Source organism: Gigantopelta aegis, chromosome 3 (assembly GCF_016097555.1).
Source record: "Gigantopelta aegis isolate Gae_Host chromosome 3, Gae_host_genome, whole genome shotgun sequence".
NCBI lineage: Eukaryota > Metazoa > Mollusca > Gastropoda > Neomphalida > Peltospiridae > Gigantopelta > Gigantopelta aegis.
In genome coordinates, this window is record NC_054701.1 from 44,129,660 (window position 1) to 44,145,765 (window position 16,106).

Here is a 16,106-nt window from a genome sequence, read left to right on the forward strand (position 1 = left end):
GAAAGATTGTATTGTAATCCGAAAAGACCATATGTTTGTTTGATTCATTTAAAAAAAAAAGGATAGCTGACTATACTAGGATACCTTTTAAATTAAAATAGTATAAACATGCGCTATTAAAGGGATACAGTAATGCACCTTGCAGTAGTTTCTTTCCATTACAAAAAACCGAAAGATACAAATTCAGTGTGAGATTCAAATACACAGTTCTGATTACCACCCACCCCCCCAAACCCCCCCAAAAAAACCAACAACAAAAAACCAAAAAACAAAGAACAACAACAAAAAAAACAAAAACCCCAAAACCCCCAACAAAAACAACAACAACAACAACCAAAAACAACAACAACAACAACAACACCAACAACAAAAACCTAACAAAATATATCAACAACCTATATACGAAATAGGCCTGTAATATTTGACATTGTCACCAAGTACAGTCTGATACATGAAATAGAGTCATGGCTACACGTCTTCATATCGCGTCGCGGATAATGCTATCCTGTTTAGTTTTAATGTTTTCAAAAGCTCGCGAGTGTCTGGAAATCGGAGTTCTTCTGCCGTCCACCTCCAGTAGAAGCGGAAACTTGACGTTGCGCACGATACAGCTTGCGATCGAGAAAGTGAAAGCATCGCAACGACTGTCAATCAAGGACGTCGACGTCATATACAGGAACACTTCATGTAGCACCAAACAAGCCCTTGGAGTTTCCGTGGACCTCCTGAAGTCGAACCACAACGTGACTCTACTGCTGGGACCAGCATGTCTTGAACGTAAGCATCGTACATCCACAGTGCAAAGAGATAAATAAGCATTCATTCATTCATTCATTTATTCATTTGGGCGAGTGGTACAGCGCTCGCTTGATGCGCGGTCGGTCTAGGATCGATCCCCGTCAGTGGTCCCATTGGGCTATTTCTCGCTCCAGCCAGTGCACCACGACTGGTACACCAAAGGCCGTGCTATGTGCTATCCTGTCTATGGGATGGTGCATATAAAAGATCCCTTGCTGCCAATCGAAAAGAGTAGCCCATGAAGTGGCGACAACGGGTTTGCTCCTTCAATATCTGTGTGGTCTGACGCCATATAACCGTCAATAAAATGTGTTGAGTGCATCGTTAAATAAACCATTTCCTTCCTTCCTTCATTCATTCATTCCCTGTCATGGACAGAACTCTCTGGCGAAGTCAGAGGTTGTGCCCACGACAGACGTGCTTGACCAGTTCTCTGATGAAAGCATGCCAAAAATTTCCCACACCCACATTCATTCATTTCAACTTGTTTTCGTGCTTATATCAAATTAAGGTTCAAGCACGCTGTCCTGGGCATAAACCTCAGCTATCTGGGCTGTCTGTCCAGGACAGTGGGTTAGTGGTTAGTTGTTAGGGGAGAGAGAGAGAGAGAGAGAGAGAGAGAGAGAGAGAGAGAGAGAGAGAGAGAGAGAGAGAGAGAGAGAGAGAGAGAGAGAGAGAGAGAGAGAGAGAGAGAAAAGTCGGTATAATGGTCTTACACCTACCCATTGAGTCGTTAAAACTCGCTCTGGGTGAGAGCCGGTGCCGGGCTGCGAACCCAGTACCTATCAGCCTTATGTCCGATGGCTTATCCACGACACTACCAAGGCCGGTAAGAGAGAGAGCTATATATCTTAAAGCTGCTTTAAACTATATACATCATAACTGCACAAATGATCAAAATTGTATTTAAAAATAGTTTCTATCTAAAAATATTTAATATGTAGAATACAGTTTGCAAATATCTTATCCTTTTTAATTCTGTTTTCAAATTACTGACAGAATAACACTTAGACTATAGATACTGTATGTGCTATTAAACGTATGTATTCATACATGTGTTATGGCAACTGTGACGCTTTGTTTAGGATGTGAAAGAAGAAAATTATCTGTCAAAATTGTTTTTCAACAAGAGCCCAAGAAACTCATGTTAAAGATTCTTATCCACAACTGGCATATCAAAGACCGTGGTACGTGATATCCTGTCTGACAAAGTGTGTATAAGACCCCGTCGTTGTTAGTCGTTAAGAGTACCATTAGTGACCGCAGCGGGTTTCTTCTATTTCCTACATAACAGATAAGGAAGTTCCTACTAGTAGGAGCAGTTAGGCGCGGATCCAGTGGGGACGGGGTTGGGGGGGGGGGGGGGGGGGGGGGGGCTCTGCATATCCTGCTCACGACGAAAAAACACTACCACATACGCCCACCTCAAATGAAGATAAGTCCCGGAGCTTTGTGCCATGGACACAACTGTTACAGTTATAATAATATTATTGTGTTAAAGCGGCAGTATCCGGAATATTTTTATTATTTAAGCATATAGAACAGAAAATCCAATTACGTTTGGTGCATCTATGACGCCGCACTCCGCATTGGTTTCACTACGCTTGCTTATCCAGGTCAAAAACAAAGCCAGTATTTTGAAAGTGGGACACTTTTGACGGGCTCGTACCGATCACGGTTTTCATTGGCTTATCACAAGTATAGAATTCCCCAACAAGAGATCACGTGAGATTTCGCAATTTTTGAACAAACTTAACTGACTTGATTAAAGGGTTGTCTCATATCTCCAAAACATATTTATATCCATAGAGGTATGGTACAACGCCTTTCCAGGGGTCGGTGGGTGGGGGATTTGCCTTAAAATGTTGACAGTGGCCAGCTGTTGACATACACGTTACATGTAAGGGGGTGTTACTAATTACGTAAATTTTTGGAAATGCGCAGTCAGTCTAGGATCGATCCCCATTGGCGGGTATATAAAAGACCATGGTATGTGATATCCTGTCTGTGGGATGGTACATATAAACGATCCCTTGATAAAAAAAAATGTAGCGGGTTTCCATGGCGTGTGTGCAGGGATTTCAGCGGGGTTGGGGTTATAGACTGTGTTGAGCGAAGTTTATATGGGGTCATGCTCCCCCCAAAAATACATTTCAATTTTTTTTAAGCTTGGGCAAGTAAGGGTTTCGACCTCCAATACCCTCCCCTTGCACATGCACCCGATTCCTCTCTAAGATTATATATCAAAATTACCAAATGTTAGACATCCAACAGCAGATGGAAGGAAGGATAGGATATGTTTTATTTAACGACACACTCAACACATTTTATTTACGGTTGTATGAGATCGGATGATTATTAAATCAATATGCTTTAACTTTGATGTCGTTGAACAACCCCCCCTAACTTTACCCTTTCCAAACGAAATAATATTTATTTGAATTTGTCGATTTTAACACGTAAAATTAAAAAGTGAAAACGTTCATTGTCTACTTTAGTATATTTTATTTTAAAAATATATACATGATTAATGTGTTACTAGTATACAAACTAAACTTTGAAAGTTCTACTAACACTTTGTAAAATATCAATTCTGAAATAGGAAGGTACGACTGTCGATAATACTTGTCAAGATCAAACCGGTTTTAACTAAAGACTAGTACCGCATCCTCAACCGAACGTTCTTCGTACAGCGCAAGATTTCTCTTTGAATTTTTTGAGACGAACCCTACAATTTAAAATCGACAAACGCACGTGTTAACTGAAACTGACAACAGGCTGTCGTTTGTATTTTGCCGAGCTATGGCGGCACAGGCGACGAATCAAGCGTATACGTTTGACGATATCCGTTCATAGCGAACACACACGACTTTTTTAAAAGTGCATTTGAGCTTGTATTTCACATTTGTACATGATGTTATAATATGGTAACCAGAGAATGTAACCTTAAGGGCACACCCAGTCCCTAGGTAGGTTCCAAATGTTAAAGATAAATCAACCTCCAATGATGGGATTCGAACCAGAAACCCTATGTCTAACTAAGCTAATGGGGAAATTCACACTAGCTATTATCAAAAGGAGCTCTTTATACCAACACTACACACATGTATATCAAGTATGACAATTACAATTATAGTCGGCGTTCTGAAAAGCCTTAGGTTAATATGTCCTTTTCATTATCCTGAAAAACCATTTTAAGAACGTTCTCATATATTTATAATACCGAAACACAGTACTGGTAAATGTCAGTGATAAATAATTAATACCTTCTCCATAGACGTTTTGTCTTCATTTTTTCCCCAAAACATAAATGCCATGTAAACGTCACAAATATTCTGTCGGATATCTAGAACAAAATTAATAAAACAATTTGAAGTGTAGTCGTTACAATTCTTTATTCACTCAGACCATATATATGGTACATGAGGTAATATAATAATATAATATTTATAAAGTGAGCAAGTTACAAACATATACAGATAACATTTGGAGAACAAAGTATAATAAATAAATAATATAGTAAATACATGTACTCATGTTCATTTCTAGATCACATTCTTGTTAAAAATACAATGTACATGTATATAGATTTTCTTTGGTCCAAACCTTTTGACATTGAAGATTACATTATCAGTAACAGAAAGAAATGTTTTATTTAACGACGCACTCAACACATTTTATTTACGGTTATATGGCGTCAGACATATGGTTAAGGACCACATAGATTTTTAGACGAAACCCGCGGTCGCCACTACATGGGCTACTCTTTCCGATTAACAGCAAGGGATCTTATATTTGCGCTTCCCACAGGCAAGATAGCACAAACCATGGCCTTTGTTGAACCAGTTATGGATCACTGGTCGGTGCAAGTGGTTTACACCTACCCATTGAGCCTTGCGGAGCACTGACTCAGGGTTTGGAGTCGGTATCTGGATTAAAAATCCCATGCCTCGACTGGGATCCGAACCCAGTACCTACCAGCCTGTTGACCGATGGCCTAACCACGGCGCCACCGAGGCCGGTGTAAACGGAATGCAAGTCCGTAGAAACAGTGGTCTGCCCGGACTACGTCTCCTAAGAATGCAGGTCCTAGGTCTAACATACCTAGGAATGCAAGTCCTAGGACTTATGTTCCTTAGGAATACTGGTCTGACTGCCAGGATATTAGGTCCGGGCCGGACTTGCATTCCTGGAAAGTCAAAATTTAAGTCCGGTCATACACATAAAAATTAAATTATAAATGTAAACAAAACGAAAAACAGTTTCCGTTTTGGTTTATTTAATTAACTTAGGATACTAGTGCCTTTCTTTATTTAAATATTTTCTGTTTGTTCCAATATTTGTTTGTACACATAATTCGAAGCATATTAGTACTCGCAAATAAGTATAACTTGCCCATATGACATACCAACACAATTATCTGTTATACATTATATATTGGTATTTGATAATAATAATAATAGTAATAATAATAATAATATTAATAATAATAATAATAATAATTTAACTATAAAAATGTGATATTTGCGTTATATACATTATCTTGTTATTATATAATTTTAAGTTTGTGCCTTTCTGTCAATAATGTTGCAGGCGCGTGTACATAGGGTGTGGGGTGGGGTGGCGTGTTCTAAACACCCCTCTTCAAAGCCAATTTCTTGACCTCTCCCCTGCATAGCTTGCTGAATATGTGCCTGCTTTGTTCATTTTAAAAATTAATTTGGTCTAACATATGATATATCAGACTCTAGCCGCTATGATATCTTAGTCCCAACAAACCATACCATCGATAAACAAATATGTTAAATGGTTTTCATTAATGTTTATCAATTAATAGAAATATCAATGACTAAGAGTGGGTTTTAGCAGCTCAATGGGCTACTACACCGACTAAAACAAAACAGTAATCCCTGAACAATTATCATACTATCAATAATATGCACACACAATTTACAAAGATCCTTTTAAACAGACTAACTACACATGACACTTTTACACCTGACCGTTTTGATCGCGACATGCATTCAGACTCCCTTTTTGGGAGAAGGGGTGGAGGAGGCATGCTAATCATTATTGCCCGAATGAAACGAAAATGTCCGAATCTGGAACACAACGTATACATATATTCGCATTACTACCAAGATGCTAAATAGGATTCCAAACAAATCAGTCTGCATTTTTACATGGATTACAACTAATATTGCGAGTAAAATTATGGAAATGCATGGTGAAGATTTTAGGCCAGCTCATTTTGGCCGAACGTGTCCATTGCCCCCCCCCCCCCCCCCCCCCCACCTCCACGCAGTCTCGAACGCTTATAATGTTCCTAACGGCCAGGTATAATTATACAGAGACCCTTTCCCCAACTCATATCTTATGCTTTTTATGGTCGAAACTGCCATAATGCAGTCAGTGGTAATTAATTCCAAGTGTTTTGATACTATTTTTAATTGTTCATCAATAAAAGTCAAAATTTCATGCTTATTGTTCCTGTTATTTTATATTGTAGTAACTGATCATTATAGTACTAGTTATAAGTATTAACTACTAGAACTAAGTACAGTTTTTAAAGTTTTATTTCAGGGATTTTCAGGAATCATATATATGTAATAAGCAAACTATCGGAAATAAATTCCAGAGGACTAGGAATACTAGAATTGAAAGTCCTGTGGACTAGGAGTACCAGGAATAAAAGTCCCACGGACTTACATTCCTCGAAATGCACGTCCCGCAGACTTAAATTCCTAGGAATACAAGTCCCACAGACTAGGATTCCGAGGAATGGAAGTCCGATCAGACAAAGATTGGAAAATCACAATTAATCAGATTGTGGCTTACCGTCAAAATATAAACTTAAAAAACATATTATTAAACATTATGTTGGTGCATATAGAAATTGTCTTTTGTTGTTCACCAAATGTTAGTTTTTTTGGAGTTACCAGTTTTCATATATATATTTTTAAAACAATTTTGGGCTACATATTGAGGGGATGGGGGATATTTCTTCGTGTTGAACACATAAACATATAGCCTACTTTATATCTGTAGTTGCTTTATATACTTTTGAAAAAAGCAAGATATTCGTCCTACTTCAATATTTAACAAAAATGTAAGACGATTACAAAAATTCACTCACGTGTCTGATCCACAAGTCTATGACGTAAAAAAAGAATTAAGTTGATACTAAAACTTAAAAATATTTTTTTGACATGGAGATTTAAACCCACAATAATCTTAAGAAACTCGTACACTTATCCATCACACTACGATGGAAGACTGCCAAAACCTCACTTTTTTTCTCGTGTCTTTCTGGCAGCTCATTCAAATTGCAGAGTATAATAAACGGACATCTAATTTGCCGGACTAGTATTTCTGTCACTGCTGTAGAAGGAATTTAAGTCCGGTAGGAATACAAGTCCTAGGATAAAAACAACTTAAAAATTAACCAGGAATAAAAGTCCGGGTAGGACTATGGTTCCTAAGCTATGGAGGTCCGATAGGACTACTGTTCCTACGGACCTGCGTTCCTTTTACACCGGTCTTATCAGTAACAACGTCAAACACTGGTTATTTTAGCTGAGAATAATCACGTAGATCAAGCTTAAGACAAAGACTGTATTTATTTATTAAACACTGCGGTGATCCGGGGTCGTATCCAAGATTACTAAGAGTACCAAGGTGTTGCTACAAATGTCTGTTCGCTATTAATTTCTTGAGTGTGTCTTGTCATACAAGGAATAAATGAATGAATGTTTAAAGAGACATTCCTGAGTTTGCTGCAATTTTAAAGATGTTATCGACTAACAGATACTTTTTAACGATTGTAATTACATATCAAATATATTTTTCTGCATAAAATATTAGTGGCTGTATATTAAACGTATTTCTGATCGTTCTAATATTTGTACTAGGTTAAATTTCATTTTATTTCCTAAAATATGTTTTTTTCGTACGTACGAAATTATTTGAAGACAAAATCCAGTTTGGGCTTCTTACAAATATTAAGACGACCAGAAACACATTGAATGTACAGACACTGTTATTCTAAACAAGAAAATGTATTTAATATGTAAGGTTAATCCTAGAACTATTTTATTAGTCGGAAACATCTTACAATGCAGCGAACTCAGGAATGTCCCTTTAACGACACCCCAGCACGAAAAATACATCGGCTATTAGGAAGGAAGGAAATGGTTTATTTAACGACGCACTCAACACATTTTTATTTACGGTTATATGGCGTCGGACATATGGTTAACGACTACACAGATAATGAGAGAGGAAACTCGCTACCGCCACTTCATGGGCTACACTTTTCGATTAGCAGCAAGGGATCTTTTATATGCACCATCCCACAGACAGGATAGTACATACCACGGCCTTTGTTACACCAGTTGTGGAGCACTGGCTGGAACGAGAAATAGTCCAATGGATCGGCTATTAGGTGTCAAACTATGGTAAATGCAAAACATTAAGTGTCGTAAGATAAAGATAATGGTAGTCTCATTTCCTGGGAGTAAACTTTCATCAAGAGTAGATTTACTGAAGATGATAGGGACCGTTTATTTTTTATTTTATTTTTTTATGTCATCAAATTTGAATTTGCCACTTTTACATCTTCAGTAGTCTATAAACCCCAACCCCTTAATTGAGAACAACTACAATCCTAGTTGTCGTTTAGCAAAGTTCAATAATATTATATAAGTACTTCTACAAATGGAGGCGGCACGTAGCCCAGTGGTAAAGCGCTCGCTTGATGTGCGGTCGGTTTGGGATCGATCCCCGTCGGTGGGCCATTTGGGCTATTTCTCGTTTCAGCCAGTGCACCACGACTGGTATATCAAAGGCCGTGGTATGTGCTATCCTGTCTGTGGGATGGTGCATATTAAAGATCCCTTAACAACAGAGGGCGCCATTGTTAATTTCTTATATTAATACAAATTGGCTATATTGTCTTCCCGCATCTATAAATAGAAAACACCAACTTCTGATTTAAACTTGTACAAAGCTTTTTTATACCAATTTGTCTGCAAGTCTTGACCTTTTAATCCCATCATGTATACACTTATGGCTTATTGGTTTCCTATTTTGTTACTTCCATCTTACAATCCATTTGCCAAGTGTCACTCCTAAATAGTCACTATTGCTGACGAATCCCCATCCCTTAAAGAAAGGAAAACAACCACCGTCATGGTTTAAATCTTGCTACTTTGTTTTTTCTTTCAGCAATAGAAACAGTGGCATTGCTAGCTTCTTACTCCAACATACCAATCGTGACTTGGATTCCTGTAAATGACCTGGTGCTCTCCAGGAGTCGTGAAAACATCGCCATCAGCACCATGGGGTCTCACGAAGACACCGTGAAAGCTATCGGCGGGCTTCTGAAGCATTATTCCTGGAAGAATGTCGGTACGTATGACAAAAGTCGCTCACTTGACTTGGCTTTTATTATTTATTTATTTATTTATTTTATTTAGTTTTATTTTCATTTCATTTCAACTTATTTTCGTGCTTATATCCAATTAAGGTTCAAGCACGCTGTCCTGGGCACACACCTCAGCTACCTGGGCTGTCTGTCCAGGGCCCCGTTCCACGAAGCAATAAATACTCTATGCACTTAAGGTGATCGTAGCGCTAACCACGACACCACCGAGGCTGGTTTAGTTTTATTACCGTTTTTTTTTTTTTGGGGGGGTCTAACATTAAACAAATGTGTATTTTAAAAACCACGGGGAAGGATGTAGTTCAGTAGGTAGAGCGTTTGCCTAAAGTTCTTTAATCGTAGGACGGAACACAATTGATGGACGTATCCTTTGATTGGATTTTGTTCCAATCACAACCAATGCCCCACCACTGGTATATCAAAGACTGTGGTATGTGCTGTCCTCTCTGTGGGAAAGTGCAGATAAACGACCCCATGCTTCTAATAAAAAAATACAGGGTTTTTTCTCTGACTGTATGTCAGAATTTTCAGCTGGTTGATATCCAGCAGTCGAAGATTAATAAATCAATGTGATCTAATAGTATTATTATACAAAATAAACTTCAATTATGTTTAACCACAAACAACTAACAATTAATCCCTGTCCTAAACAGACATCCTAAATAGTTGAAATGTGTTCCCTGGACCGCATGCATGAATGTTAATTTGACAAACGCATGATAATCAGGAAGAAAGAAAACATCAAAGTTTGCCTTCAAACAATATGTGTCAAATAAAGACTTACTATTGATCAAATATAATTCTAATTAAAATGCCATCTGTCTTTTACTGCTACCTTGCTTTATATGATGGATGGCTGCATCACAAAAACGCAGAAACGTAGTCAGCTGGTGTTAGATAAGGAAAGCATTTCCACTTTTAAGTGTGTGTGTGTTAGTGTGTGTGTGTGTGTGTGTGTGTGTGTGTTAGTGTGTGTGTGTGTGTGTGTGTGTGTGTGTAAGCAGAATTCCTCTTATTATAAATTGTATAATTGTGATTTATTTATAGAATTACAGGCCCGGATTGAGCGCTACTCATGTTTAGGGGATGTTTTAGTAATTGGGGATTTTAATAGCAGAACTGCAGATAGGGAGGATTTTATTACATTTGATGAGTTACATGAAAGTCTACTTAATCATGTTAGTAATGCAATTGAGTATATTAGTGACGAACAAGTGGATTGAAGGGTTAATCCAGATAAGGGCCAGAATAATTATGGTTCCAAACTTGTAAATTTATGTAAGGCTACCGGTTTACTTATTGTTAATGGTAGGCACTCTGGGGGTCTAGCAAATGATTTTACATTTCACAGCCAACAGGGTCTAAGTGTTGTCGATTATTTATTAACAACAACTAAAAGGTTTACCTTGCTAGAAGAATTTGTTGTATGTAACTTTAACCAATATTCTGACCATGCTCCATTGCATGTCTCGTTTTCATTCAACGATGTATTAGATCCACTTACACAGTTAGTTACAACGGTGGATCGGGAGGGGGTTAAATATGGAAAATGTAGGTGGAACAATGATTATAAAGAGCAATGCAAGGAAGCTATTAGGGTGAATATAGATCGTTTACAAAGATGTATCATAAATGTCGATGTTGATTCGCATTTAGGAATAGATAATATGGTTAACAATTTTACGAGTGCTTTGCATAATATTACAGACCACTTCTTTAAATGTGACACTGTGTATAATGGGGCCAAGTGAGATTTCAGTAATAACACCAGTAGCAGGATAAACGATAGATGTGACAAACCATGGTTCAATACAGAGTGTAGACAGTTGTACATGACCTACCTGGGGGCATTACAAACTTTCAACTCTGACAAATCACCTGAAAATAATAATTACTTACATTTCTGCAAAAGTAAATATAAAAAATTAGAAAGACAACTTAAAAGAAAATATCAGCAGTGGCAGGGAAACCATCTTGAATACTTAAGAAAGTATAACCCTAAAGAATTTTATCATAATTTTTCAAAAAGAAAACATGTTAAACCAAATGGAACTTTGAGTGAATTTTATAATCATTTTAAAGAAGTGGTCCAAACTGACAATAACATTAGTGATCCAGTAGATGATGATGATGATGATTTTACAAAATATGATTGTTTGTACGAACAGTTAGATTGCGACATTACTGACTCTGAATTAGTAGTAGCAATATCACATTTGAAGCGAAATAAGAGTCCGGGTCTGGATGGCATTTTAAATGAATTTCGTACTGAATACAAAGAATTTCTGTTTCCTATTATCAAAGATATGTTTAACATTATTTTAAATGCAGGCATTTTCCCTGCTGCTTGGAGCGATGGAGTTATTGTGCCCGTTCTTAAAAAGGGGAATACCACCGATCCCAATAATTACAGGTGTATCAGTTTACTTAGTGCTCTCGGTAAATTATTTACTTCTATACTTAATAAAAGACTGTTAGACGAGTCGGAGGAATTTGACAAAATCAGTGACGCCCAGTTTGGATTTCGTAGAGGTATGGGAACAACAGATGCAATTTTTAGCATATCTTCCATTATCACAAAAACCATTGCGGATAGAGCTAGACTTTATTGCTGTTTTATTGATTATAAAAAAGCATTCGATTCTGTAAATAGAACAAACTTATGGTTTAAGCTGTCCAGAATCGGAATTAGAGGCCAATTCTTGAAAATTATTAAAAATATGTATAAATCTGTTAAATCCTGTGTTAGTATAGGGAGAGTTCATTCTCATTTCTTTAATAATGATATCGGTCTAATGCAGGGTGAAATTTTGTCACCGATTTTGTATTATTTTTATGTAAATGATATAGAAAATGCATTCATTAATAACATGTGTCCGGATTATGAGCTAAAGGAACTAAGTCTATTTTTATTACTATACGCTGATGATATGGTGATTTTTTCAAAAACGGCTGAAGGTCTTCAGAAAATGTTAAACACTTTATATTACTATAATATAAAATGGGGTTTGTGTCTTAATGTTGAAAAATCGAAAATAGTGGTTTTCAGAAAGGGTGGGTGCCGGTATGATTATGAAAAATGGTATTATAATGATTTGTTACTCGAGGCTGTAGATCAGTTTACTTATCTCGGCTTAGGTTTTAGTTATAATGGTAAATTTACGCATGCGATCAATTTATTGACAGATCAGGAACGAAAAGCCATATATGCATTAAAGAGAAATACAAATAAGTTAATGTTAAACCATAGGTCTTCTTTGTGTTTACTTGATACATACATAGCAAGCATTTTGAATTATTGTGCCGAGATTTGGGGTTTTTACAAAGCAAACTGTATAGAGAATTTACACATAGAATTTTGTAAGAATATTCTAAATGTTAAACGTTCCACTACTACTATTATGCTATATTTTGAATTAGGTAGATATCCCCTTTTGTATACTCGTAAGTACCGTATGATAAAATATTGTTTTAAATTATTGAACACAAAGAATTGTATCTTGTACTCTGCATATGTGGAACTTAGATCAAAATGTGATACAGGTAATAACTGGGCAAGACAAATAAGGCAAATACTGTGTTCATTAGGTTTTTATGAACTGTGGTGTAACCAAGAAGCATTAAACTATAATTTCCATTTGTCATTAATAAAACAGAGAATTATGGACCAGTGTAATCAAGATCTTAATGGGCTCCTGGACACGTCTATCAAATGTTCATATTTGTATTAATATTGAGTAAAAGAGCTTATTTTACAAAATTACCTGATGAAACCTATTCCAAGTCTATATAAAAAATGCATTACAAAGATAAGATTATCATCACATAGTTTAGCTATCTAAGTTGGTCGCTATCAAAACATAAGTAGATCTAAACGATTGTGTGTCTTGTGTAAAATAGGTGGAATTGAGGATGAGTTTCATGCGATATTATATTGTCCCTTTTTCAATGATTATAGAATTTTATATATCTAGAAATATTATAGAATCCACTAACAATGTAAATGATTTATGTAAATTAGGGAAATATCTGTTCAAAAAGTTTAAAAGACGAGAATCAATAGTTAAATAGTCTATATACAGAGTTCTATACAAAAACATTTATATTCTCCGCGACCTTTTCATGCCAACACCTTCCACTGCGTCATTGTTGTATATGTATTTGACTGTATAACTGATGAACTGTAAATGTTCAAGGTTAATAAATGAATTGAATTGAATGTGTGTGTATATGTATGTGTGTGTTTGTGTGTATATATATGTGTGTATGTATGTATGTGTATGTATGTATGTATGTATGTATATGTGTGTGTGTGTATGTGTGTGTGTGTGTTTGTGTGTATATATATGTGTGTATGTATGTGTGTATGTATGTGTGTATGTGTGTATGTATGTATTAATGTGTGTGTATATATGTGTGTATGTGTGTGTGTGTGTGTGGGGGGGGGGGGTACTTAAGGCACACACACACACAATCGGAGATTATAAGAGAGCAATAGTTTTCTCAGAGTGCGACACCACAAGACAAGACAAGAATTTATTACATTCAGACCGTATTCTATGGCATATGAATACATGTGTTCAATGGTAGGACATGGTTTACAGAAGCAAAAATAGTATAATTATAATATTGGTAGTAGTACAGACACAATACAATTGCGAAAATGAGTAAATATGATATTTCATCAATAGTATATAAATATAGCTTATGATGTAGTAAAAAATACGTTATATGCTTGCTACATATAGAGTTTATGGTGGGCGTGTACGAAACAACATCCATGAAACCATTTCGAGATGTTAATTATACACGGCAATGGAAGTGAGAAACATACAATGTTCAAAACAATATACTTTTCCCCTGTAATTGTTTTGTTGATGATATTTGGCTATGTACGATTTAAATATTAGAATTGCCATTCCCCGGCTACGGGCCCGACAAAACAAGATGGATTGTACAGCATACGTAGTTGCCTATCCTAGATCAGACGTGTGGGACTGTTTAGGTAATTGTCTAGTGATTCATACTGTGTCACACAATATTTACAGAAACTACTGTTAATCTTTTCCTTCAAACAATACCTAACAACAATAAATATGCAATTATGTTGTCTTATAGTGGCTTTCGGCGAAACATGTGAAATTAGCAGAACATTTATATCAACGATGGAGAAAATGTCTACGGCTATGAATATCACAATACAGAAGATGCAGAATTTCCAAACACTGTCACGGAGAGACATGGCAGCAGCACTGAAAACCGCCAAACCGCTGACGAAAGGTAATTCTCCAAGTCCTTACCTAATGGGGAATATAATGCAGAACAATACGAAACAGTGACCGTTTTACATTAAAACTGATGATGATAACTAGTTTAACGTGCCCATATACCACTAGGGTTTCGAACACGCCCATCCCGAGTCCGACCTCCGATAAGATCGGTGTCCTGACTCGGGGTGGAGGGAAGGGGGGGGGGGGGGGGGATTGAAACTGGGCAGAATTTTGAAAATAGCAATTAGTAAAGAAGTTAATAGATAAAAAAAAAAAAAAAAAAAAAAAAAGGTTACAAGCCAAATATAAAAAAGAATTGACTGCTCGGTCGAATATTTATATAATTTGGAGCATTTCAGAAGGACAGTCCAAAATTAAATAAGAGAAAGAAGAGAGGATCGGACTATTTAATAATATTTAAAAAAAGAAGTAATTTCGACATAAAATTTTGAACTCAGATCTAAAAGTTTAAAGTCCGATCGATATGTCCACGCGAGTGGCCTCGTTAAGGCCGTTTGGGTGCACAGCATCTACGGGGAGGTGATGATGTTCCTCTCCTCAAAGTGAGGCACCAGTCTCCTGTAGCTGTGGGTGCTAAGACAGTGGACCATCTGTGGGTACTGGGCGCCGGTGACGATCTTCATGATTCTGTGGATGGTGTTGTTATCCATGTCATGGCTGAGGAATCCCTGTCGATAAAGATCATCCCGGCGCGATGTCACTACAATAGCTTCCACTCCCCGTAGTTTGATCGTGTGGATGGCGACCTGGTGGCCATCGGGAAACGTCTTGAAGTTTTCCTCGTAGACCCCGCCTGGCAGTCTGTCGGGGTCCGTGACGTCTCCCACCAAGTACTTAAAGTACTGGCCTTTGATCTTCCGCGCTGCCACTCTCCAGTCACCCGAAGAGGAAGTAGAAGGCCGCGTCTTGGCTGGTTGGTCCCCCGGGGGTGTCACGGCCTTCCTCTTGACAGCCCCAACATCCAGAGTCGCCGTCGTGGAGTCCCCCGTGGGTGGGGGTCTCGACGCAGACGAACGACGAGCAGGAACAGGTGACGCTGGTCGCGGTGCACTGGTTGGCTGCTCCACTTCCCGCATCTGCACAGTCGGTGCGGCTGGTTGGTGAGTCGCCTCCTGTCGCTCCGTCCGGATTGGTCGTGGTGGGGGCGGCGACGCAGACGGGACCGCCGCTGTCTGTTGAGCCACCAGCTTTGTCCCCTCCTGAGCCGCCCCTGGCGCACGTTTCCCTCTTCCTTGTTCTCTTCCTCTTGGCTGTAGCCGCGTCCCCATATACCAAAGTCACGGTTGCCCTGACCCGGTGTACGCGACGCGGTACTCTAGCAGCAAGCCATAGCTAGCCATCAATCCCCCCAGGTGGGGTGGGGGTGGGGGTGGGGTGGGGTGGGGTGGGGTGGGGTGGGGGGGGGGGGGTGGGGGGGGGGTAAGTCGGGAGCGCACGAAATTACGTCCAACTTCATTGCTAGTTCGACTGAGAGTTCCATTAAAACTGACCCTTTTATCTATCTAGTGAAGCCGTTATTACTGTGGGCAGGACGTAGCCCAGTGGTACAGCGTTCGCTCGAAGCGCGGTCGGTG

The 16,106-nt window shown here is 38.2% G+C and overlaps 1 protein-coding gene across 1 annotated transcript in view; it reads left to right on the top strand.

Annotated features, from left to right (window-relative positions):
- The first annotated feature begins 464 nt into the window (after positions 1–464).
- The window catches only part of LOC121368659 (atrial natriuretic peptide receptor 2-like), a 53,395-nt gene continuing 37,753 nt past the window's right edge, over positions 465–16,106 (top strand). Inside the window, exons 1-3 of the mRNA XM_041493398.1 lie at positions 465–777; positions 9,025–9,207; positions 14,360–14,521. Coding sequence (XP_041349332.1) covers positions 465–777; positions 9,025–9,207; positions 14,360–14,521 — 658 coding nt within the window. The remainder of the gene's footprint in view (positions 778–9,024; positions 9,208–14,359; positions 14,522–16,106) is intronic.